The sequence below is a fragment of the Diospyros lotus genome, chromosome 4 (assembly GCF_014633365.1).
Source record: "Diospyros lotus cultivar Yz01 chromosome 4, ASM1463336v1, whole genome shotgun sequence".
NCBI classification, from domain to species: domain Eukaryota; kingdom Viridiplantae; phylum Streptophyta; class Magnoliopsida; order Ericales; family Ebenaceae; genus Diospyros; species Diospyros lotus.
The window spans coordinates 4,947,401-4,972,844 of record NC_068341.1 but is presented as its reverse complement, the minus strand read 5'-3'; the positions used below and the strand labels follow the sequence as shown (position 1 = coordinate 4,972,844).

Here is a 25,444-nt window from a genome sequence, read left to right as displayed (position 1 = left end):
GTCGCAGGAGAAGGATAGGAAGGGGAAATGAGGAGAGGACAATGTACCCATGGGTTCTTCTTTTACCATGGATGAGACACCGGGGGTGAGAGAACGGGCCAGAGACGAAGGCGATGTGACCGAAGGCTTCGGAAGGTTGGAGACTAGAGGCCGGCGTTTGGAGATACCCTTATTTGAGGGAGACGACCCTGATGGGTGGGTCTTTAGGGCGGAGCGTTACTTCGCTGTGAATCGTTTTGCCGACCCAGAGAAACTGGACTCGGCCGCGCTCTGTTTTGAAGGGGCCGCGTTTGCCTGGTTTCAATGGGAGCAAAGGCGACGGCGAGTGAGGAGTTGGGAGGAGCTCAAGGCGCTGCTGGTAAGTCGATTCCGATCGACTCAAGAAGGCACAACGGAGGAGAGGTTCCTCGCGCTTAGGCAGACCGGGTCCGTCAAGGACTATCGCCTCTGCTTTGAAACGTTGGCTTCGTCCCTTGAAGAGCTGCTAGACACGTTCCTTGAGGGTCACTTTATAAATGGCCTGAGGACGGACATTCGGGCAGAGATGAGGGTATTGCAGCCGAACGGATTGGAGCAGATGATGGAGTTGGCCCAACGGATTGAGGAGAGGAATCGGGTGGTCCGTGGGGGTTACTTGGGATCAAACCCAACTCGGGTATCAACCCCTTCCATTCCGACAACCAACCTTCAGTCGAAGTGGGTGACAACCAGCACTGCCACCTCACATCGGCCATCAGCCGTAGGTAAGTGGAGCACTCATTCTTTCAAGAAGTTGAGTGAGAGTGAGTTGCAGGCCAAACGGGCAAAGGGGTTATGTTTCTGTTGTGACGATAAGTATTCGGTGGGTCATAAATGCAAGAATAGGGAGTTGCAAGAAATGATGATTTATGAGGAGGAAAGGGATGAGAGGAAGAAGAAGATGTGCAGGAGACTGAAACAAGGGATGAATCAGGGGAAGGGGAAGACCAGGTCAAATTAAGGGAGGTGGTGGAGCTATCCCTTAACTCGGTTGTGGGATTAACCCCTCCGCAAACCATGAAAGTAAAAGGGGAAGTGGGGGGACAAAAGGTGGTGGTCTTAATTGATAGTGGGGCTTCCCATAACTTTATAGCAGCTGAATTAGTGCAGAATTTAGGGCTGACCAGGACACAGACAAAAGGTTATAGGGTGATTATGGGGTTGGGTATGGCTGTTCAAGGGGCGGGGGTGTGTAAGGGGGTGGTCTTAAGGCTGCAGAATATGGAAATAGTGGAGGATTTTCTGCCATTGGAGCTAGGGAGTTCAGATGTGATCCTTGGAATGAAGTGGTTGGCTTCCTTAGGGGAGACACAAGTTGATTGGGGCTCATTGGTGATGAGATTTAAGGTAGGGGGAGCTACTGTGATACTGCATGGGGATCCCAGCCTTAGTAAGACCTTGGTAACCTTGAAATCAATGATGAAGGCATTCAGGGAAAATGGGGAAGGGGTGTTACTTGAATTGGGCAGCTTGATTGCTTCTGAAAACAAGGCTAGAGGGGCAATTCCAGACAGCTTGCAGAAGCTGCTCATGGAGTTCAAACATGTGTTTGGGGAGCCGGGGGGTCTACCCCCGCATCGGAAGCGAGACCATGTGATTACATTGCAATCAGGCGTACCACCAGTGAATGTTCGACCTTATCGGTATCCCCACTTTCAAAAAAATGAGATCGAGAGGCTGGTTAAGGAGATGTTGGCAGCAAGGTTGATCCGGCTGAGTGTTAGTCCATTTTCCAGCCCGGTGTTGTTGGTTAAGAATGATGGAGGCTGGAGATTTTGCGTTGACTACCGAGCTTTAAACAAGGTAACAATTCTCAATAGATTTCCCATTCCAATTATTGAAGAATTGTTGGATGAATTGAATGGGGCTGCTGTTTTTTTCAAGTTGGACTTAAAATCGGGATATCATCAAATACGAATAAGTCCTAAGGACATTCCTAAGACTGCTTTTCGCACACATGAAGGACATTATGAATTTTTGGTTATGCTGTTTGGGTTAACCAATGCCCCCGTCACATTTCAATCCTTGATGAATGAGATCTTTAAGGAACAACTGAGGCAATTTGTTTTGGTATTTTTTGATGATATTTTGGTTTATAGCAAGGATATGGCTGAGCACAAGGAACATTTGAAGTGCGTTTTGGGGTTGTTAGCAGTGCATCAGCTGTATGCCAATGCAAAGAAGTGTCAATTTGGGCAGCGGAAGATTGAGTACTTGGGACACGTCATTTCTCACGAAGGGGTGGCTGCGGATGATTCAAAAATTAAGACAGTCATGGACTGGCCTAGTCCTAAGTCCTTACGGGAGCTTCGGGGATTCTTGGGCCTTATGGGGTATTATAGGAGGTTTGTGAAGAATTATGGGAAGCTAGCATGGCTATTGACAGACCGTCTTCGGAAGGGGAATTTTTTTTGGGATGAATTTGCAGAACATGCCTTTCAATCTCTTAAAGGAGTGATGACCAAATTGTTGGTGTTGGCCTTACTAGATTTTTCCAAAGAGTTTGTGGTAGAAACTGATGCATTTGAGCATGGGTTGGGGGCTGTTTTGATGCAGGAGCAGCGACCTATAGCTTTTTTCAGCCATTCCCTAAATCCCAAAGGTCGACAAAGGTCTGTGTATGAGAGAGAGCTGATGGCCATGGTATTTGCGGTGAGGAAGTGGAGACATTATTTGATTGGGAGGAAATTTGTTATTTGGACAGATCAACGAAGCTTAAAGTTTTTAATGGAACAAAGGGAGATCAGTCCGGAGTGCCAAAAATGGGTCATGAAGTTGATGGGATATGAGTGTGAGATTCAATACCGACCCGGGTTGGAGAACCGGGTAGCGGATGCCTTTTCACGTCTCCAATCTTCCGTTTCATTATTGACTCTCATTGTTCCTCGAGTGGTGCAACTTGACCAACTTAAGAAGGAGGTGGAGGAGGATGTGCCACTCCAACTAATAGGTAAGGAGGTGAAGGCTGATCCCACGCGAAAGTCGGGTTTTACCTTGGTGGATGGGCACTTGCTGTTCAAAGGGAAGCTGTATCTACCTAAAGGCTCCACCTTGATTCTGTTAATACTGAAGGAGGGGCATGATGGTCGGATTGGAGGCCACTCCGGGGTTCTCAAGACCTTTAAAAGGATCTCTTTGAACGTGTTTTGGGTGGGAATGAAGAGGGATATTCAACAGTATGTTCGAGATTGCCCTGTGTGCCAACAAAATAAATACGAAGCATTATCACTTGGTGGGTTGCTGCAGTCGCTTCCAATTCCAAGCCAAATCTGGGAGGATGTGTCTATGGATTTCATTGAAGGGCTGCCAAGGTCAGGGGGGAAAGATACAATATTGGTGGTGGTTGACTGGTTAAGCAAATATGGAGATTTCCTTGCTGTAAAACATCCCTTCACAGCAGCAAGCATAGTAGGGATTTTTGTGAAGGAGGTTGTCAGGTTACATGGGGTTCCAAACTCAATTGTCTCCGATAGGGATAAAATTTTTGTTAGTCACTTTTGGGAAGAGTTGTTTCGATTGCAGGGCACTAAATTGAACAGGAGCAGCTCCTACCATCCACAGTCCGATGGTCAAACGGAGGTCCTAAACCGCACGTTGGAGACTTATCTTCGCTATTTCTGCTCGTCCAAACCTACAGGGTGGTGCAGCTGGTTGCCATGGGCTGAATATTGGTACAATACTTCATTTCATACAGCCTCAAAATTAACTCCGTTCTAGATTGTATATGGGCGTGAACCTCCCCCATTATTGAAATTTGAGAGGGGTACTACAACAGTTTCAGCAATCGAACAACAGTTGTTGGAGCGGGACTCCATTCTTGATGAATTAAAGTCCCAACTGTTGAAGGCTCAAGCTTAGATGAAAGAGTTAGCTGATAGGAAGCGGCGAGATGTGCAATTTGATGTGGGAGATATGGTTTATGTAAAAATTCGACCCTATCGACAAAAGAGATTGGCAAAGAGATTGAATGAGAAGTTATCACCCAGGTTCTATGGGCCTTTTCCAGTGGAGAAGAGGATCGGGAATGTGGCCTACAAGCTGTCCTTACCCCTCTCTAGTGCTATCCATCCCGTGTTCCATGTGTTGCAGCTGCGCAAGGTGGAAGGAGCAATTAGGGAAACCCTCGAAATCCCTGATCAGCTTTCAGCCGAGATGGAAATGAAAGTGTCTCCGGAATTTCTGTTGGGAATAAGGCCAGGCACAAAGGAAAATCTAAGGAACCTTGATGTCCTTATTCAATGGAAGGGGCTGCCCCCATTGGAAGCAACCTGGGAGCCATACCATCAGATTCTTCTTCAATTTCCAGAATTTCACCTTGAGGACAAGGTGCGACTTATGGGCGGGAGTGTTGTTAGGACTCCCATTAAACAAACGTATCAGAGGAGAAAGAAGGAGGGGAAAAGGGGTGGGGGGGACCACAAGGGGGGGCAACCAAGTAAAATGACCCAAGGCTAAAAAAAGTCACAAGTTAGTTAGAAGAGAATATTCTAGCATGTGGCTGGAACGAGTGGGAGGAGTAAGTATATAAGGGAGAAGAGAAGGAGAGAGGTGTGGAAAATTCTGTTAGTGAAGTCGTGGGAGAGAGAGGCCCTCTCGAATAGGCCTATTTGGTTTTTCTTTCATTGTTTTTGCTACATCCATTATTGAAGCTACTGTAAGTGAGGAATTCCTACTGTTTTTGAGTGAAAGTTCAATCAAATTTTGAGAAGAGTTCTATCATGACCCACAGATCTGGGCGCACCAGTAGTGATCCACGGATCTGGGTGCAACAGTAGTGACCCACGGATCTGGGTGCTTGGATCTAGGTGGCCCAATTTGAACAAGGACTTATCTGGGTGCTTGGATTTGGGTGCTTCAGAGGATGGGAGCGGCTCTAATGCGCGAACAGGGGTGGCTCACGAACGGCAACCAGGGATGGCGTTGAACAATGGATGGGAGCGGATCTGACGTGCGAACAGGGGTGGCCTCTGATTCACGATGCTGAGCCAACAAGAGCAGCGACAGGTCTGACGAATGGAGGCCGACCTTCGCGAGGGGCTAGGAGGCCGCGACTGTTCCAGAGGTGGGAATCTCATTGGAGAACGACGACGACCATGGTGGCGGCAACGACAGGGATGTCGGATTGCAGAGGCGGCAGCCGGTGTAAGGGGGGCGGTGGCGTGATTATTGAGCTATGACTGGCGACTGGTGTAAGGGTGGTGGCAGATTTTGGGTATAGTAGAGGAATAGGAGAAGTTAGGGTTTCACAGTGGACGGTTGTGATTTAATCCCTAATTCCTGCACTGATACCATATAAACTAGGTATTTCTCTATTTCTTATAATATATAATATGTTGATTCTCTTTTCTATTTATAGAGGAAGAGAATAATAAAAAAGGAAAGGGGAATATACACAAAATATACATAGCTTTTAAAAATACAAAGAATATTCTATATCAAAAAATACTTCTATTTCTACAGAAAGAGATCTGTAAATTCATTTATTTTAGCACAGTAGCTTATTTCACATTCAGTTATGTGACATGTGGGGCTTGCTCACATATCTTTGGAGTGCATGTACAGCTTTGGGAGGTGGAACTGGTGGTGATGTTTTCTAGAGATTCCGTGGTTGCTCTAACATATTGGGGTTTAGTATGTAATTGCCTGGAAAGAGTGATTAGAGTTGCTTTCTTAGTTTCATCCATCCACCAAGTCTCCACACAAAGGGATTTTCTGCTCTTAGGCCACTCTTAAATTCGGTTACTTCGCTGGCGGTTGGTTTCTCACAAGGCTTTCTTTGCTAATACGAGAATGCAACATCATTTATTCTTAATTGGTGTTGTATGTGCAAGAGACTAAAGTTAAACCACTTCTTTATTGACATGTGGCTCAAAAACAATAAAATCTCTTTTTTTTCTCTTTTGTTAATTGGTTGTACCATCCTGAGTCTGGCATCTTTTTGTGTTGTAGATGCTAGGCTGCCCCTTGATTGGAATAGAAAGCCTTGGGGCGCTGCTTCTTTGTGCTCGATCTGGTGTATTACAGTAAACAATCTTTTAACAGCATGGAGTGTTCTGCTTCATGTTTTGGCAGGAGTTTCTTGGTCTCTTTTATATTTCTGGCTTCACACATTGGTCCTTTTTCTTTGTCCTTCTCCTTGTCTTTTATCAGTTTCTTTAGATCCCTACAAGTACGAAAGATGTTTTTGTGTTTTAGTGATATACTTCATGTGTCTGGGGTCCGCTACTCTCTTAGGTGCTTCATTAATGAATACTTTTGATTATTTTTGTAGAGATGAAAAATGACTTTTGATAATGAAAACCAACATTTTTTTGTTTACTTTTGACTTCATTATTAATATTTCCATCAGAAAACAAATAACTTTGTGAAAATGGAAAGTATCTTTGCAACATAAAGGAAAAAGATGTGAATCGTGGAATTTTAACCCTATAAGATGATGACTAGATTATTATTAATTTCTCAGCAATGTGATGAAATGAAATGTAATTGCCCTAAGTCAGTATATTCAATAATGAATTAGGCATATTATTAGCCTATCATTTTATGTGTGGTAAAAATAAGTAGTTGATGGAGATAGAGAGGATAACTAATCAAATGCTCATCTTCTTCTCTTGAAGGTTTAGGAATTAAACTAACCATCCTCCCTTGTTACTGCGCCTGTTTTCTCTGCTAATTTTGCAATTCTCTGCGTGGCCTCAACCTCAATTAAATAGTACTGATATTTTTCCTTGTTCAGGCCTGCTCCACCTCCTCCCATGTCGGGTGTTAGATCAAATAATCTCTCCGAAGCTCCTGATCCTGAACTTATTTCCAAATCCCTGCCATCTGCACAATGTATTGATGATGAAGCTGCTGCAATCAAGCCCCTCAACAGCCCATCTCCCAAAAGAACTAGGTCACCTCCTTTACCTTCTACTGATCAAGCCTTTCAGGGGAACTCTTCCATGCAAGATGCCATTGAACGGTGAGATGTTGTGTGTACTTGAGAAATGCTCATTTGTATTTGACTTGTGTACCCCTTTAAAATTCTATCAAGTTATTTTTTGTTTCATTCTGTGATTTCCAGAGAATTGCAAGCCAAAGCAAAGCGATTGGCTCGCTTCAAGGTGGAACTCAGCCAACCTGCACAAAGCACTTCTGGCAATGGAAATCACAAGTTTTCTATGAATAGGCGTGATCAGTCTGTGAATGAAAAGCAGAAATCTACAGGGAAACACTTAGCAGACATGGCAGGGGATTTTCCTAATGATAATGTTCTGCCAGATATTGAAGGTTCAGAATCATCAACCATCATAATTGGATTGTGTCCAGATATGTGTCCAGGTACATGAAAACTTTTTATTAAAGTGCTTGCATGTCAATGACTGAATACACAATGTTTCGTAGGTATAGGTCCCTCCTGCCAAGTTCATCCATTCAAAAATGGGAAGAGACTCCATAGAATATAATTCTTGTTGAATTATTCTTTTTAATGGAGAGGAAACTGCCATTATGAAACTAAGAAAGTCAACTTTACTCTCTTCTAAAATGATGTTCTGTCTAGTTCATTAGAACTATGAGCTTTGTAATCAGAAGTTTGATCTAGTTTTCTTCAATATTGATGAATCTAGCTGACCTGTTTTTAATGTGGAATGTTGCAAAAAGCATATAATTTTTTTATGATACTTGTTTCATTTTCAGAGTCAGAAAGGGAAGAAAGGGAGAGGAAAGGGGACCTTGACCAGTATGAACGCTTGGATGGAGATAGAAATCAAACCAGTAAATCCCTTGCTGTGAAGAAGGTAACTTAGCTGCACTTCATTTACTGCTGGGTCAGTCCTTCCCTCTCCCCTGGCTCCATAGGATTCATCTTGGTATTTTTTTTTTTTTTTTTGGGGGGGGGGGGGGGGGGTGTGGGTTGAAGAAGTGAAGAAACTACTGTCATATGGTGTTCATCAGAGAAGATATGATGGGGGTGAAGATGTGAAGAAGTGAAGAAACTACTGTCATATGTGTTCATCAGAGAAGATATGATGGTTTTCTCTATATGATTCTTGCAGTACAATAGGACAGCAGAAAGGGAACCGGACTTAATAAGGCCCATGCCAGTATTGCAGAAGACGATTGATTATCTCCTTCATCTTCTACACCAACCTTATGATGAGAAGTTTCTTGGTTTATACAACTTTTTGTGGGATAGAATGAGAGCAATACGGATGGACTTGAGAATGCAGCACATTTTTAACCTCAAAGCTATTAAGATGCTGGAGCAAATGGTTTGTCCTCTTTCTCATAGCTTTCTTTTCTGTTTGCATAATTATATGTGCAATTTGCCTCTTTTTCAGAAGAGAAACAAAATCTTTGACAACAGACTCTGTAGCTCTGGATTAGATGGAAATTCTTATCGTGAGCTCTGATCACTCAACGAACCATTTAGATTAGTCATAGCATGAAAAATGTATCTTCCTGAATGACAAGTAGTCAATGTTTTCATGCTAATATATATGGTGACATCTCAGTCAGAATTGGCATGATATGACTTGATCATCAATCTTTGTCTGACCAAGGAGATGTGGCAGCAGAATTCTTGAAGTTGTTTCCTCCCAGTCCATGGAGTGTTCTGTAGCAAATGTTTGTATCATGTTCTTTTGTTTGTCCAAATCCTTAGAAATCATAGTTTAACTACTAATAACTAGGGCAGTCTTTTGTCATCCCCGCAGGTTCATAGGCCGGCTTCTAGCTGATCATGTACACAGGCTTCAGATTACTTCTATTTAATTCACTAGCTTTTTCTTGGGCACATTTGCAACATATTTGCTGAATCAATTTTCTTGTGCATTCATAATTGAACAATGATTCTTGTTTTGGATGGCATCTGTTAGTTGCTAAAAAGACTATTCAATTCTTTCATTGACTAAATGTTGTTTCTGATTGCTGTTTGTCAGATAAGACTTCACATAATAGCCATGCATGAGTTATGTGAATATACAAAAGGAGAAGGCTTTTCAGAGGGATTTGATGCACACCTCAATATAGAACAGATGAATAAAACATCTGTTGAATTGTTTCAATTATATGATGATCACAGGAAGAAAGAAATACAAATGTCAACAGAAAAAGAATTTCGAGGTTATTATGCACTTCTCAAGCTGGACAAACACCCTGGATACAAAGTAAGTCATTGGCAGTGAGCACATCATTGAACTTCTTTTATCTCAACTGTTGCCAGTGAAAATAAGAAATTCATGCTAGGTTGAACCTGCTGAGCTCTCACTTGATCTCTCCAATATGACACCTGAGATACGACAAACTCCAGATGTATTATTTGCCCGCGATGTAGCAAGGTTGTTTGTGTTCCTTTCATTTTTGTGAAGTTCATTGATTTACTTTATTTCATATGGCTGAATCTTGTATTTTTGCCTGCCCAGAGCCTGCAGAACAGGTAACTTCATAGCCTTCTTTAGGCTTGCAAGAAAGGCAAGTTATCTGCAAGCATGCTTAATGCATGCCCACTTTGCGAAGGTATGGTAACAATTCCTCTTGATTTTAGCATGCACGCAATTTAGATTATTTGATTCCTTAAAGCGTTGATTTTTTTTTTTTAATTTTTTATGAACAACCTTGAATTTAGCTCCTTTCATCAAGTGGTGTGAATGTATTAAATGGTACAAAGTCATTTCCATTGAACATGCTTACTTTGCATGGGATAGAAATGGCTTACTTTGCACTTAATTGAAGATGACTCAACCAAAGTTGGTGCTTTAGTTTGATTGCAACTAGCATGCCCCCTTTCTTTCTAAAAGTCAACTCTCTTGCTTCTTGGTTCAAGCTTTAAAGCCCTACCTTTATTGTTGGGATATTTGAAGAAGCGCAAGTGCTTAAACCCCTATACAAGGGGCTGGTCCCCATCTCACTTGGTGGTGCCCCTCTCGATGATTGTTGACTCAACATCAGTTTCGTGCTTCAGTTGGAGGGCTCTCCCTCCATCCATTGAGTCGAGTAATTTTGTATCAGTAATTCTTCCATGCACCTATCTCATGCCATGCTCCTTTTTTCTCCAAATTGGTTCCTAGTGTCAGTCAATCAAGATTCACCATCCATTTGAGGGAAGAGCCTTACTTTAGGTTAGGCCAGTCTCCTCATTCACGCAATTCCCCCATGCATCAATTGGTCACGTGAATATGCATCCAGTCAGCACATAGTAATGAAAAAAGTCATTCAGTTATACCTGCACGAGCTTGACACCTTTGGCTAAAATTTATTTGCCTTGTCTTGATATTCTGTCCTTGCCAGTTGCGCACCCAGGCACTTGCTTGTCTACATGGTGGTCTACAGAATAGCCAAGGTATCCCTGTCTCACAAGTTGCCAAATGGCTTGCAATGGAGGTATTTATTTCTTTAAGATGAAAAGATGACGAATCCTGCCCTTATTTCTAATTATTAAGCTAGTTCTAGACTTCCTTTTTTCACATATGGTTTATTATATGAAATCAGGATGAAGATATTGGAAGCTTGTTGGAGTACCATGGTTTTCCGATAAAAGAATTTGAAGAACCATACATGGTGAAGGGTGGGCCATTTCTCAATAGTGAAAATGACTATCCAGTTAAGCGTTCAAAACTTGTTTATATGAAAAAGTCAAAAAGGATAGTGGAGGATGTCTTGTCTCCTCATCTCTCAATCTCATTACCTGCTGAAAAACTAGAAGAAGTTAAGTTGGTAAAGGCCTGTGGGCAAGAATCAGAACCTGTTCAATTCCTTAAAGCAGGAAGTCCAACCCAGGTTATTGATGAGGAAATGGATGATTTTGAAGCAGTGCCATCACCTAGAGATGGTAAACAAGACAGGCCCATGGTCAAAGCATTAGTAACTGGTCAACAGAATGAAGAGGGTAATCAGATGCCACTCTTGAGTCCTTTATCATGGGATTTCTCATTGGCACATAACTCCCCCAGGTCTCGGCAAACTGGACTTGGAAGCATAGGAAGATCAAATTATGACACCAAGTTCCGTAACTCTCTAGAGAGGAAGACACCTTCTGACATTGTAGCAATTCCATGTCAACTTATATCAGGAAGAGTTGACCAGGAGATTCCTAGTTCTGAATTTAATCCTGCTATGGAAAATTCAGCAACCCAGAACGTTTTTCTCCAAGATTTGGATGATGAAGAGCATTCAGATAGTCATCAAGATATTGAAGCTGAAAAAGTTGAGCCTAGTCATTTTGATGAGGAAGTTGCTGAGGCAAAAGTCAAACTGATCCTTAGGTTGTAACTCTTTCTACTGAAAATTCTGTAACTGTTGTGTTTTATTGTCCCTTATCTTACTCTTACAATTTCTCTTTTGTCCAGAATGTGGAAGCGTCATGCATCAAGGAAAAGAGAGTTACGTGAACAAAGGCAATTGGCTTCCATGGCTGCATTAAGTTCACTGTCGTTGGGCCCACCAATTAGGCAAAACATATCTGTAAGTACTATAATTTTTGGTATACTTTTTACCTGCATCATTCCATTCCATTCCATTCCATGGGTGAACTGAATTTAGCTGACATTGGTGAGGGCTGTAGAATAGGCCAAAGCCCAAAAGGAGGGGAAGCAATACTTGGATATCTGTTTTTACTTATCTCCCTTGATGGAATTACTATGTATCTTCTTCTCCTTCTCTCAAATTACTGATGGTGAGCATTTCTGTTGGAAAATATAATTTGAAAGCAAGTTTCAGATTTTTCCTCATTGGCTTTACAACTCACTTGTCCTTGCTTCGCCAATCGCATGTCACTATGTTAGTCTTAGGGATGCCAATATTACAAGTTAACTATCAATTGTAATGCGGGCTGGCAAATGTCACCGAAAAAAATGAATCAGGGATAATTATGAAAAAAACAAATGGTGAACTATAATGATTTTTTAAAGGGTCCTCAGTGAACATTTTAAATTTCCATGGAATTTTTATTTTTCACTGGTGCAATGCAAAGCTCATACATACTAGAAAATATAAATGTCCACATGCAACTGGAGTGAACAAAACTCATTTTTGTTTACATCATACTGTGACATAATGATTAGTGATAAACAATTGCACTGCCCATTATGATGAGGCACCAAGCCTTGGGAATAGGTGCAGTTGGCTGCATGGATTTTTTAGCTTGTCAATTATCTCTATCTATGATCATATCTTCTATAAGCCATTGAACTGCATTAAGCATGTGAATTTTGGAATTGATCTTTCTTAGCTGTCATGTTTTGCTGAAACTTCTATTTTTGTTTTCTGGATAGCAACCGCAAAATTTTGCCGATTTCAACATTGACCTCATTATGAATGAGAGATTTGAAAGACATGAAAGATCATGGTCCAGGCTAAATGTTTCAGATGTGATAGCTGGTACACTTCGTGGAATAAACCCTGCTGTCAAATGTTTTTGCTGGAAAATGGTATTATTTTCTCAGATGGACAATGAAGATAACAAGCTGCAAGAATGGAGGCAAGGCACCCATTTTACTGCAGGACCATGGTTGCTTTCTAAGATCATGCCTGTGAGACAAGATGCTGATGAAGACCTGATAATTTCTTCTGCTGGCCTGTCCATATGGAAGAAATGGGTTCATGGCCAATCTGATGTTGACCTTGCTTGCTGTTTGTCAATAGTCAGGAATGCTAAACTTGACAGCTTGAATGAGACACTGTTGGGTGCCAGTGCAGTGTTATTTCTTGTATCTGAAAGTATCTCTTTGGAGATTCAAAAGTTCCGGCTCCACAAGCTTCTTACATCTGTACCTTCTGGTTCCCGACTTCCCCTTCTAGTAATAATGGGTTCACATGAAGAAAATTCAGATTCTTCTTCCATTGTGGCTGAAAAATTGGGTCTTAATGACATGGACAAATCACGGGTATGCAACTTTTCAGTTGTTTTCCTTGCGAAAAGACAGCAACTAGAAAAGCATGATGGATTTTTCAGTGACGAGCAATTGAGAGGGGGACTCCAGTGGCTTGCCAGTCAGTCGCCTTTACAACCTGCTATTAGTTATGTTAAAACAGACGAACTGGTGTTGACCCACTTGAATACTTCTCTGGAGGTGCTTAATAAGATGAGTGCTTATGAAGTTGGTCCAGACCACTGTATAGCAGCCTTTAATGAAGCAATGCATCAAGCCATGGGGAAGGTTGCTGCTGCAGCTGGTGTGAACCCTTCCTCTTGGCCTTGTCCCGAGCTCACCTTGTTGGAGAAGACCAGTGATGAGTATGAAATGGTAAAGTCATATTTGCCAGACATAGGATGGAGCTCATCGGCAAGAATTGAACAGCTTATTTCTGCATTAAGAGAGACTGAACTTCCTGCTTTTCGTGATGACTTATCTTGGCTCCACAAAGGTTCAAATTTGGGCAGAGATATCGAGAACCAGAAGGTACAACTTGAGAACTGCTTGATCAGATATCTGACCCAGTCGAGCAAGATGATGGGATTGTCCCTAGCAACAAATGAGGCACATGTAATGCTACAAAAGAATGCGCGGCTTGAGCTACACAACTCAACCTACTATATTATTCCAAACTGGATGATGATTTTCCAACGAATTTTCAATTGGCGCATTATGAGTTTATCTGCCGGTCCATCCTCCACAGCGTATGTACTGGACCAGCCTGATGCCTATACTTCAACCTCAGGTTGGGATAAATTGGGGATTCAAAACAGCGGATCTTCACCTTATTATTTAGATCATCCTTCTCTGGACGAAATGGTAGAAGTTGGCTGTGGCTTGATTGCATGGAGCAACGATAATACAGTAGATGCAACTTTTCATCCCCCGTCGGTAATGGTTTCTAGTGGTACTAAAGCCATTGAAGCTACTGATGCAAGGAAAATGACTGCAAATAGACTAAACTTGGGTAAAGATGCTAACTTGGATGAGATGAATGATGGGAATATTATAGAACATAGATCAAATGACAGGAGTATTGAGTTGGTGGTGGCCACAAAGGAAGCAGACAAATTAAGCAAGTTGTTGGAGCAGTGTAATATTTTGCAGGACCTGATAGACAGGAAGCTATCAATTTATTTCTGATATGTACAACTATACCTGTGATGTTTTGTAGAATTATGTTAAAGTGAGGCTTTGTACATTTATAATGAGCTCTGTAGTTTGTTGGAAATATTGATTCAAAGGAAGAGGAAATTCTACTTTGGTCTCTGTACTTGGAAATATCAAATATGACGAGGTTCCATCATAGCTGGACACTAGCGAGTTTAATTTAGCTCATTATTAGATATTCCGAACCCCTGAAAGAAAAAAGCTTACAAGGTGTTCTGAGTTTGACAGAGGTTACAGTTTCTTTGTTCTAATTTTTACTTTTATTTTGTGTTAAAATGTTTGCTTAAATTAGAAAAATAAAAATTTATCATGTTACTCGAACCTTCGATTTGTTTTTAGTTTGCTTTTGACTTTTCATTTTTTACATCTCGACTCCTTTGGAAGAGGGAAAAAAATGAAACCAAGTAAGCAATATGAAAAGCCAAAACATTACTTTAACCTTTGTTTTCATTTCCAAACAGATGAGTAAAAACTAAAAGTCCTGTCAAAAAAAAAATATTAATAAGAAGTCACAAAAATCAATAAGAAGAAGAATAACAACTGAAACATCCATGGAAGTTGGGCAGAGTAACCAGTAAGCTAAGCTGAAGTAGATGCATTGAGTTGAGTTGCCAGCATTTAAAAGCATATAGATGGCAGTCATTACAGCTAAAATTCTAATGCTAAAATCAGTTTGATCTACCCGTCCTCTCATTTACATCACCACCACAATAATTTGACACTAAATTTACTACTAAGATCTCCCCAAGAATTGCTAACTTCTTCTACATGGCTGCAACAGAGTGACACAGCCATTTTGTGCAAATATCAGTCAGTGTTACCAGCAGGTGAGAGTACCGCAAAATGGTATGTAAAGATATTGTACGAGCAGACCAAATAGCATCAGCCTCAAAAGCTTAACACCAGTTCTTGATCACTAGTTACCTGCCATAAATACATTTATTTTGCCAGAAAATTAATGAGCAACCATAGAGACAATTACTTTATTTGGGGGTGCAATCGATCAATATGAGATAATTAAGGTGCAGTTCTCCTTGGATACACTTGCCCACTGATTTCCTTACAGAAAAAATGGGGCATCCCCGGTGCACAAGGCTCCCCCTGCCCACTTTGCAAGAGTTCGGAAAGGGTCATTTTATATGCAACCTTACTACAAAACTCTCTTTCAAAATAAACATAAAATTAGGGGAGGTAAGTACCATTTCAAGGCAATGAAACAGGTTGATGGAAGAAATTTTCCATGCCTTTCGTTGGTTCAATCACTGCAAACAAAGGAAAGAAGAAGAAAGGAGCTCAGTTACAATATAATACAAGTGATGAAGTATGTAAAAACAGACCATGAGAAGCTCACAAACCGAAGGTTCAGGAAGTAAAGGAGTTGGGACAACCAGTGCTGGGCTTCGATCTGTTGAAACATGTTGACTATGTTGCCAACCAGAGAAATCACTTCTTACAGAACAATAAGATCCTGACCCTGGAGTGATAACAAATGTATCGGGACTTCCCTTCCCCATTGCCAGTGCAGTTGGCTGGATGTTAGTTCCACTTATCAATTTGATGTCATTGGTACCTGACTATTACAACAGGAAGATGTATTAGTCATTCCCAGACAACCAATGGAATGAGCTGATGAACCTAGTGTCTCTAATAGGTAATTTTCAATTCTGCAAATGCACAGGTAAATAATACATTATTCTTTTTCCCAATAATTATTGGCGAAAGGAACATGTGGCAGGAACACACTAGAAGTTCTATAAATTATTGTCTTGTTTATCTATTAAAAGGGGTTTAGATATTCAAAAAGCTGAAGCCAAACCCCATTACATGGTCCATTTTTTTCTTCTCACTGTGCATATTATAGAGAAATAAACACCTGTTTTTGGTTAAGAACACAAGAAACATACTTAACGATCAACCAATCAGGATAAATCTCACAAGTGGGACTCTTCCAAAATTTAGTTCTGTCCTGATTATAGTAAGTAGTGACCACATATCTTGCAGTTGCCAATTATAGACACTGTTGAGCGAGAGCAGTGAAAAAATACGACAAAAAAGATTAACAAGCAAAGGAAGAATTACATGCTTCATACATTAGATAATTTGTTAATGTGTACAATGATGATTGTTATATCATCTGTCCGACTTTCGTGCTCCAACCATAGTCTGTATGATTCTGCAGCAATAGCAGAACATGCATCTCGAGGATCTGCATATCTTGCAACCTACATTAGGTGAATAAAGACAGGAAAAACAAGAAGAAAAACAGAAATCAGGAAAGTGGAGTGAACATGCACCTAATTCAATATATTTAGAAATTTAACTGTAACTTGTAGCAGACAAAGGTTCAAAATTTAGGGCATTATTGGATATGTCAAAAGGATATACTTCAGCGTGATGCAAGAAGTGTAATAAGTTTTGCCTTACAAAAGAAACAATTTTTTTTTTTTAATCTTGTGTCCTAAGGGCACAAGATAAGAAGAATTAAATGCACCTAATTCAATCCACCTTAACCAATTAGACAATGACATATAATGGAGGTGAATTAAATGCACTTTCATTATGTGTCATTGTCTGATGGGTTAAGTACAGCTTCCTCCAATGACTCAACAAATTTGCATGCAAAAACATTACAAAACCAGAGTCCAGACAAATACTGGGATGCAAGTTTTCAATCTAACCTTCCCTGTTTGTATTCAACTAATTCTTACATGCTGGGAGACTGAGACTCCCTTATTGATTAACCATAACATGGTAAAACATTAAATGAGCAATTGGTTTTTAAGGCTTTTGAGTCCTTTTTCTTTAGGTTTCATCAGTTTTGGCCTTGCCATATCCATTTTCAATTCTCAAAATCAACACTTCTTTAAGTATTGACATAGATTTTTTTTTTCCCTCTTTCGCTAGGTAAAGAACTTTTCAATCCATATCACCAGTAACACTGTTAAGGAATAACAATGAGAAGAAAATAAAAAAAAAAAAATCCATTGCCCAAAGGCAAAGTACTGAAAACAAGATGTGGCCATGGGTTTACCATGTGAACAAACAACAATAACAATCCAAAGTCTTAATATCACTAGATGGGTTAACTCATGAATTCTAACTTTTTAACCATATTTCTGTCCATAGTCATATCTCCTATGTAAGGCCATTATGTTCCATAGCCCTTATTGCCTTTAAAGATTTCCTACTAAGTTTTCTTTGGTCTTCCACTTGCCATACGGATGTGTCTATTAATCTTCTTCACATGTTCAAAACATCTTAATCTTATTGCACATTTTTATCTTCATAGGCACCACCCAACCTTATTACATACAATCTCATCTATAGTTCTATCTTTTTTATATGACGACATATCCCTTGTAACATTAACATTTCAGTTACATTTATATTTTACACATTTTTACTTAATTGCCCAACATTTTGAACCATACAAACAAAGATAATCTTATAGTTGTCGGATAAAACATCACTTTTAACTTTTAAATGGATTTTACAATTGTATAAAATGCTCAATGCTTTTTTCTATTTTAACCATTTTATCTTGATTCTAGAAGTAACATCCTCCACAATCCATTTTTTCTTTATGAACAATTGATCTAAGATATCAACATTGATCTTTTCTAAAATGACTTGATCTTCAAGTTTAACCATGACATCAGGACACATCTATTTTCACTAAATTTATATTATACACACACACACACACACACACATATATATATATATATATTCAATTTTTCAACTTGCTAAACTTGAAACCTTTGAACTCTAAGGTATTCCCTCATAACTGAATCTTAATATTTATGTTTTCTTTTGTCATCCACAAAGACAATATCGTTTGCAAATAACATACATTTCTTGGATATACCTTATGAGTTCATTCATCACAAAAATAATGATGTAAATGCTTAGAGAAGATCTTTAATGCAATCTAAATGTAATTGAAAGATTTTCAATTTCTCCTCTACAAGTCTTAACAAATGTTTCTACTTAATTATACATATTCTTAATAACTTGTATATAAGCAATCCAAAGCTCGTTTTTAATTTTCTTTAAATCCTTCTACAAGACTTCTCTAAGGATTATATCATAAGATACTTTTCATATTCAAATCATTATGTTCATCTTTAAACCTTTCTATTATAGGGCATACATTAACAAACCTGTCAGATTTCAACAGCAAAATAATGAAGTAATAAAACTGATGTTAACAGCAACAGGTCACATGATTAAGAGAGGTTAATGGCACGCAACTTAACTAATTACAACAAAAGAACAAATAGATGGAGCTGGCCCTAGTCCAGTTTTGAATACTATTGAGTTTAAACAATACCATTTCCACAACAGTTTGGCTTGGGAGGAACTCAAAGACACCATCGCTTGCAACTACAAAGAATGGATGATTGGGTGTAAGCTGAAACATTGAAACCTCTGGTTCAGCAATCACACCGATCTTTTCTGCAGTACTATCCCCTACACTTCGTGTAAATGCAGTCCCAGGGTACATCCCATCTTGAACCCACAACCTTGGTGGATCACTGCCTTCTGTCTCTTCATCACCCCATGTTTGAATCCCTGGATCCTTAAGCCCTTCTACTTGATCAACACTCAAAACCCTAGCCCCACAAAGCTTCACCCTCTCATATTCATCCTTCCGGAAAGGTGTCTGATCATGAGATAAATCCTCAGCGCGAAGTTGATCCCCATCCTTAAAGGCAATCACAGCTCTTGAATCACCCACATTAGCCACATAAAGTGCATCCCCAATAGCAAGGACAGTAATAGCCGTGGTACCACTCATTGAATCATCTACATCTCTACTGTTGTGCAGTTCCTCATTCGTTGCTAAAAACGCAGAATTATAAGCCTTAACAGGATCATCTAACAATGTATGATCATCAGATAGAATTTCAACTAACCTACTCTTAACGAAATCCGAACACTGCGTACCAAACTGGCCGTGCCCATCAAACACACCAAAAAAATGAACATTTGGGTTACCTTGAATCTGCGTTTTGATGCAGAAACTATCTTGATTTTCTTTATCAGGGGACTCTGGGTAGTACCCTCTTTGGGAGAGGACTGAATACTCCAACCTGAAGTTGTGGGCAGGGACAAGAACAAAATCTAATGTCCTATTTGCAAGAATGTGTGTTCCATGGCTAGTATATGGACCTAAATCTTGATGGTCTCTGTTGTCATCGTCTGAAGATTTTGGGTATTTGCCGCAACACTTGGCATGAATACAGCCCATATTTGAACACAATACGAGCCGCCTACTCAATGAAATTGAATACTTCCTCCTACGAGAAACAGAGTTTGCGAACCGAACCTTCACAGAAATGAAATTCTCTGCGGAAAATGATCAAATAGGTTCTCCGCAGATTCTGCATGTCGGATTTCACACGAGAATTTTTTCATAGGATCAACGAATACTAGAAGCAGAAGACCTCAACAACGCTGCCTTCAAACAAAATTATGCTTTGTAAGTAATGATTGCCATCTGGGTCTTCCAAGGAAAGGATCTTGTAAAGAAGTACCTCAAGATTGGGATAACCCTCGAACAAGAAATGATCAAAAAGAAGGATTCTGATTTGGCGCAAAGAAGAAAGCCATCAAGAAAACCCTAAAAACTAATCTTAGGGAAGCAAAAGGTCGAGACTTTCTGCTTTTGCTTTTGATCAAAAACAAAGCTTTTGGGTGGGGTCTATGAAAGGATTGTACTTTGGCCAGAGCAGAAGATCAGAGGCTTGAGGACAGTTCATCCAGAGCAAAAAAAAAAAAAAAAAATCATAAAGAGGAGTTGAAAACCCTAGAGAAAGAATGCAACAAACAAGAATCCAAAAAATAAGTGCCTGACTTGTTGAGAAGAAAGGCAAGACTGGGTTGTTTTATATGAATATATCATGTAAGATTGTGCAAGTCAGGGGAGGGACCGTCTGCAAAAAGCCCATGTCTCAAGAAAACACATGCAGGGGAGTGACTTCCAGGGCAGGGACAAAGGTGAAGGACAAGTGCTATGAGACACAATGGCCTTCTGATTTTATCAAGACAACACCACTTTTCTAAAAGAATTTTGCTTCTTTTTTTTTTCCTTCACATGAATTTATCAGAAAATTTTGTGGAGATGCATCTGTGGCATTGGATCACCTCTCATAGTCATAGGTAATGCTTGCTCAGACAGTCATTGAATTCCATATAAAAAAACATAATCACAATAAAAATAAAAATAAATACATGAATAAAATGATATTTCTTTCTCTCCACTTCATGTTAATATGATTGCTCTATCATAGTTTAAGCATCATTGACCTAAAGCCCAATTTCTGTTCCCCCCCCCCCCCCCCCCCCCCCCCTTATTTGGGCATTATGCACCTGTGTTTATGGTGTCTTTTCACACCTTTGATTGGCTCCTTTAGAGTCACAATTCGTTCTCTGAGTCATATTTTGAACATTTGTTTGCATATGAATTAATTTTAGCAGCTAAACCTATGCATTTATGACGCGTCCAATAACCCAAGCCTGTTGGGGTTTCTCTACTTTCAGAATATTCAGAGACAGACCTCACAGCACTCTGTCAAGTCTCTCTCATTCATGCCTCATACATTTCCCTAACAAAAAAAAAGAACAATACAGAATAAAAAATGATCATTTTTGTGAAATAAGAATAAAATAATATTTAGAGTATACAAAACTTCTCATTTTATAAAATTCGAAAGATAATCACATATACGTACGTAATCTTGTCATTATTTTAAAAAAAAATGTCATTATTGAGACTCATATTTGAAAAGATGTCATGAGAATAATGTAGAATATATATATTTTTTTATTTATATATAACATGGATCACGTATATGTGTGTGAACTCTATGATTTGTCCCAATAAAATTCCAAATGGACCTTGGAAAATTGGTGATAACAAATGCCAAGCAGATGGGGGACCAAAGTTATGTCACATGATCCAAGGGCCCCACCATGATTTTCCATTCCATGCTTTGGCTCCTTCTTTTTCCTGCTCTCCCAATTTATATCTATATAAATAACAATATATTTTATGATTTGTACTGTTGTTTTTCCTTTGCATATTATTTTTATGCTTATATTATCTGCGTCTTGCTCAACTACGGTCCACAAAGATGGCCCAACACAGCCTTCTTGTATAAGCCTAAATCTTCTTCCCTGATTTGGGCCAGCCCAGTTTGCTCAAAATCTAGGCCCAATGCCCCCCTTCCCTAATATTGTCAAAGTTGAACAGCCCAGTGTACCTCGGTATGCACGAACCAAGTTGCAAGACTAAAAATTAATGTAATCTTGTCGTCTTGTCAGAGTAATTCAAGATTCCTTGAATTTATCAAAAAACAAGTCATTCCGATACTAATTGCCACCACAGAATAATGAATAATAGAATAGTTGTGAGAATTAAATAAAATATTAAACCTTAAACAAAATTAATTTGAATTGAAGTTCGATATTCAACCTTATGCTAGAGGAAGATTCATATACTGTATGTGACAAAAGGGTGGAGCGACATAATATAGCATTTGGGGCCCATATCCGATTGAGTTTGGGCCGAAAACAAAAGATGGGGCAAAGGTACAAAATGTGAGGAAAAACCTAATCTTTGGCAATCTTTTACCATCAAACACAATCCAAAGCATATTTTTTTTTGGGTCGGTCGATAACTGTTTGCAAATGTACACACAACAATAACTCATAGACTAAATCTAATTGAGAGAGAGAGAGAGAGAGAGAGAGAGAGAGAAGTGAAGTGAATTGAATGAACAAATTTGTGCTTTTACTCATCCTTGGGAACTAGAAAGAAAAATACAGAGAGAGAGAGAGAGAGAGGAATTACAAGGGAGTAATTTAATTGATGGAGAGAAAAGAGAAAAGAAAATGAAGAAGAATTGGGAGAAAGAAAGAGAAAGAAAGTTTGATATTAGCCTCTCAACATGAATAAGACATTTTCCTTCCCACTCACTAGCTACTACACACAATTATATATATATATATTATATATAGATATATATATCATCCCAAAATCCCTCTAGGCGTGACAATCCTAAGTGGGGTGCATTATCATTTGATCAAACAACCCAACTCTCAAAACCTCCCCATTCATTCATGCATGCTCCTCCTCCTCCTCATCATCACTATCATGTACCATATCACCCTATTCACCATCCATCCATCCATCCGCCCGTCCGTCCATCCAGCATCATCATCATCCATCCATGCACAATCACTAATCTTTTTTAAAAAAAAAAAAAAAAACTAATTGACCTAAAAAAAGAAGACAAAAAAAAAAGAAAAGGGTTCCTATGCTCTCTCTCTGTTTTTTTTTTAAATCAGCGTTTTTTTCGTGTATCTACCATTGTCTTAGCCACCGCCGCCGTTGCCGTAACCGCCGTATGCGGGTAACATCTGTCTATTTCCGACGGGTGGTGAACGCCTGAAACACGACAGTTCCGGTGGCCGGGAACTCGTCGACGGCACAACCCCGGCATTTGAGTCCAAGTGGCTCCAGCGCGCCCTTCACTCGTGACCAAACCTCGGGCCCAGCACATGTAGTCGTCGACACCGACATCTTCGCCGGGCGGAAAACCTGCGCTACCTTCTTCAACATCTCGGCGAGGAGGCCGCCGTCGTAGACCGAGCCGACGCACTCGAAGCTGGCGTAGCTGTACCCGTCCTCCGGCGTGACGTGAATCGTGGAGTACTGATCGCCGTCAATGCCATTCATGGAGTACCCACATGGATCAAACGCGAAGTCACAGATAATAGCATTCGGGTTAATGTCTCCGATCCCGGTTATCTCCGTCATCTCTTTCCCGGCCGCGTCGCCTGACTTCCCGTCGTTGGGCCGCCGGAAGAACTTCCTGGCGAGGACACAGTCCAGCTCCGTCATGCAAACTTCGATTGTGTATAACTCTTCAGCCATGTTTGGATCCATCCGAGGCTCATCACTGGCAGTGAAAACGTGCCATGAATGAGAAGACAACTTTTGAGAATTCATCACGGTGGCTTTTCTGAAGCAGAGACTCGCCGGCAAGCTCTCCTCCAAGAAGACAACTTCATCTCTGAAACTGGTGTGCGGGTAGGGCTGGGCCATGGGGAAGATGAAGCTGCCCCGAGTGTATCTGCACCCGGACAGAGTCAACCCGAGATTATTGGCGTGGTCAATCAGCGGAGCGACGGACTTCAACAGCTGGGTGGTCCCACAAGTCTTGATGATGATCTTGGAGGGGTACACAAACAAGCTCGATTCGGAGAGAACATAAGAGTCGAAGTAGTGGTTGCCGACGGCGGCGACCACCGTGCACTGCACGGCTTGAAGAACTTCTTCCAGGGACTCGAAGCTCAGCCTCCGGAGGCCCAGCCCGGCGGGGTCGTCGCCGGAGAAATGCAGCTCCAGCCGCTTCTCGAAGCCCTCGAACCCGGAAACCGCCATTGATTGAATAATGAATTGTAGTAGAGTAAATTAATACTAATTAGTGATGAAGGAGAAGACAACGATGGGTTGATGGAGAGATTTGCAGATATATATGTATGTATATATAGATGATTGGTAGAGAGAGAAAGAAGAAGTAGAGGTGGGAGAGAGAAGAGAAGGGGGGAGATGGTATAAATAGGAGGAGAGAGAGGGAGAGAAAGTTGGGGCATGCGGGTGAGGCAACCAAGAACAATCATTGCTGGGAAACATCATCAATACAAGATGATGGTTCATTCTTCTTCTCTTCTGCATCATCATCAACCAGAGACCACAGAGAGAGAGAGAGAGAGAGATGTTAATTTGTAATTTCTAATACCAGACAGGAACATGAAACGTAATTTATGCCCACGCGTACTCTTCTTCCCTTGTCGCATTCAAAGTTTTTAAATTTTCCTGTTGCTTATGTTGATTCGTGTTTATAGATATATAATGAAAGCTTTTCTGTTTTTCTTGTTGATTATACATGCACGACAATACAATACTACTTACTTACAAATAAATTGCTATTTCCAATCCATGCATCACTACTTCTTGCAGAGTTGCAGTACTATTATATATGTGTTTATAATATATGTATGTTTGAATAAATTTTGATTAAAAGGAATTAACCTAGTTTTTTAATAAGAAAGAGGGTGATTTTGGGTAATGCTGTTAGATTTTTTAAGTGTTTGATTACTTGAATTCTCGAATGATATATATGAGGGGAGACGTGGCATGAGGTGATTAGGGCTGCATTATGGCATGCATAAAAAGAAAAAAGAAAAAAGAGTTCAAGCAAGGAGATTGGTTGCTTTTGTGAAACTAGCTAGGCTGTCTAAACATGTAGTAGTTTAATTATCATGAGAGAAGCATTAATTAATTAAGCATTTAAGGCTCCTTTGTTAACACTAATGGCAATATCCCCAGTTAGAAATGGAAGATTTCTGCAAACAAGTGAGCTCCTGCAATATGGATTAGGGAAAGGGACATAATCATAGAAGAAGATGCTTCTGTGCTTGACAAACCATTATTAGAACTCCTTCAAGGAGGCAACCTCATTCTCCATTCATAGGTGCCATCATCAACTGTTGAGAAAACAAAAACACACAACAGAGTACAAGCAACTCAAGCTCATTTTATGCAATGTATTTCTTGTCGGCTAAATTTCATCTCTCTCTCTCTCTCTCTCTTGGGGTGTTTGTTATCTTCTTCTTCTTTTTCTGTTTTGTTTTTTTGTTGTTGTTGTTGTTGTATTTCAGGCCTTTACCATCACGGGACTCTGTACAAAGTCCAAATGATCGGAAGTCTGAATTGAATTTACTTATTTGGCCTTCTCCCTAGGGTTCTACCTTGAAACAGGGGAGGGGGGGACTCTGTTTTCAAATTATGGGTGTTTTGGAGAGTAAAAGTGAGTGGGTGAAGGGGGGCAGAATGGTCATCTTGAGGTGTGGACAGGTGGGTATGTAGCAAAAAAGCTAAGACGTGCCCATAAAATCATCAATTGTTGGCTTGTTTTTGATCTGCAAAAACATAAAAAAACAAGGGGAATCATAGGCGTGCATGGCAGCTAAATTATGAGAATATCCATTTATTAGGAGGGGTCAGTACGTGATATCAAACCCTTCCACATCATTTTTATTCTCCATGCAATGCCTTGTCTCTACTACATACACATCACACACACACACACACATATAAAAATATATGTTTCAATACACTTTTAAATTATATATATATATATATATGTATTCGGGTTACTCATCTTGAACCCTACAAGATGTGGGAAAGGTTATTTTTACCTACAATTTGACTTTCATGTTATAAATAGAATATTTTGACAGTTGATAACTCGATGGAGTTGTTTAATTTGGGAAAGTATGGGAGA

At 40.1% G+C, this 25,444-nt stretch overlaps 3 protein-coding genes across 10 annotated transcripts in view; 1 reads left to right on the top strand and 2 right to left on the bottom strand.

The window, feature by feature from the left end:
- Positions 1 to 14,184, top strand: part of LOC127800567 (SAC3 family protein B) — a 33,517-nt gene extending 19,333 nt beyond the window's left edge. For all 3 annotated transcript variants that reach the window (XM_052335261.1, XM_052335259.1, XM_052335260.1), the window contains 11 exons: positions 6,755 to 6,982; positions 7,085 to 7,341; positions 7,699 to 7,799; positions 8,058 to 8,273; positions 8,943 to 9,170; positions 9,250 to 9,341; positions 9,426 to 9,519; positions 10,291 to 10,383; positions 10,492 to 11,264; positions 11,349 to 11,463; positions 12,273 to 14,184. In XM_052335261.1, the coding sequence (XP_052191221.1) occupies positions 6,755 to 6,982; positions 7,085 to 7,341; positions 7,699 to 7,799; positions 8,058 to 8,273; positions 8,943 to 9,170; positions 9,250 to 9,341; positions 9,426 to 9,519; positions 10,291 to 10,383; positions 10,492 to 11,264; positions 11,349 to 11,463; positions 12,273 to 14,057 (3,982 nt within the window). In that variant the 3' untranslated portion in view covers positions 14,058 to 14,184. The remainder of the gene's footprint in view (positions 1 to 6,754; positions 6,983 to 7,084; positions 7,342 to 7,698; positions 7,800 to 8,057; positions 8,274 to 8,942; positions 9,171 to 9,249; positions 9,342 to 9,425; positions 9,520 to 10,290; positions 10,384 to 10,491; positions 11,265 to 11,348; positions 11,464 to 12,272) is intronic.
- A 480-nt stretch (positions 14,185 to 14,664) lies between these two features.
- LOC127800568 (probable protein phosphatase 2C 35) lies at positions 14,665 to 20,181 on the bottom strand. 6 transcript variants are annotated; one of them, XR_008022831.1, is made up of 5 exons: positions 18,418 to 20,157; positions 16,175 to 16,306; positions 15,440 to 15,658; positions 15,284 to 15,346; positions 14,665 to 15,008 (listed from the first exon to the last, which is right to left on the bottom strand). XR_008022831.1 is itself a non-coding variant. In XM_052335262.1 (5 exons), the coding sequence occupies exons 1-4, from the start codon at positions 19,336 to 19,338 to the stop codon at positions 15,288 to 15,290; spliced, it is 1,335 nt and encodes a 444-aa protein (XP_052191222.1). In that variant the 5' UTR covers positions 19,339 to 20,164; the 3' UTR covers positions 14,665 to 15,008; positions 15,284 to 15,287. The 6 variants fall into 6 exon arrangements, 5 of the variants coding, with proteins under 5 accessions (XP_052191222.1, XP_052191224.1, XP_052191223.1 ...); XM_052335262.1 differs by having other exon boundaries at positions 15,436 to 15,658; positions 18,418 to 20,164; XM_052335264.1 differs by lacking the exon at positions 16,175 to 16,306 and having other exon boundaries at positions 15,436 to 15,658; positions 18,418 to 20,181.
- Positions 20,182 to 21,873: 1,692 nt separating this feature from the next.
- On the bottom strand, positions 21,874 to 23,897 carry LOC127800570 (S-adenosylmethionine decarboxylase proenzyme 4). The gene has a single exon (XM_052335267.1). The coding sequence runs from the start codon at positions 23,536 to 23,538 to the stop codon at positions 22,516 to 22,518; it is 1,023 nt and encodes a 340-aa protein (XP_052191227.1). The 5' UTR covers positions 23,539 to 23,897; the 3' UTR covers positions 21,874 to 22,515.
- Between the last annotated feature and the right edge of the window lie 1,547 nt (positions 23,898 to 25,444).

What these genes read in the sequence shown, in the direction of transcription:
- LOC127800568 (XM_052335262.1), bottom strand. Translation starts at nt 19,338, where the DNA reads ATGGGCTGTATTCATGCCAAGTGTTGCGGCAAATACCCAAAATCTTCA. An exon ending in GCCAAACTGTTGTGGAAATG is followed by an intron (nt 16,307 to 18,417) that starts GTATTGTTTAAA and finishes CACCTAATGTAG; the next exon opens with GTTGCAAGATATGCAGATCC. An exon ending in ACATTAACAAATTATCTAAT is followed by an intron (nt 15,659 to 16,174) that starts GTATGAAGCATG and finishes CTGTTGTAATAG; the next exon opens with TCAGGTACCAATGACATCAA.
- LOC127800570 (XM_052335267.1), bottom strand. Translation starts at nt 23,538, where the DNA reads ATGGCGGTTTCCGGGTTCGAGGGCTTCGAGAAGCGGCTGGAGCTGCAT.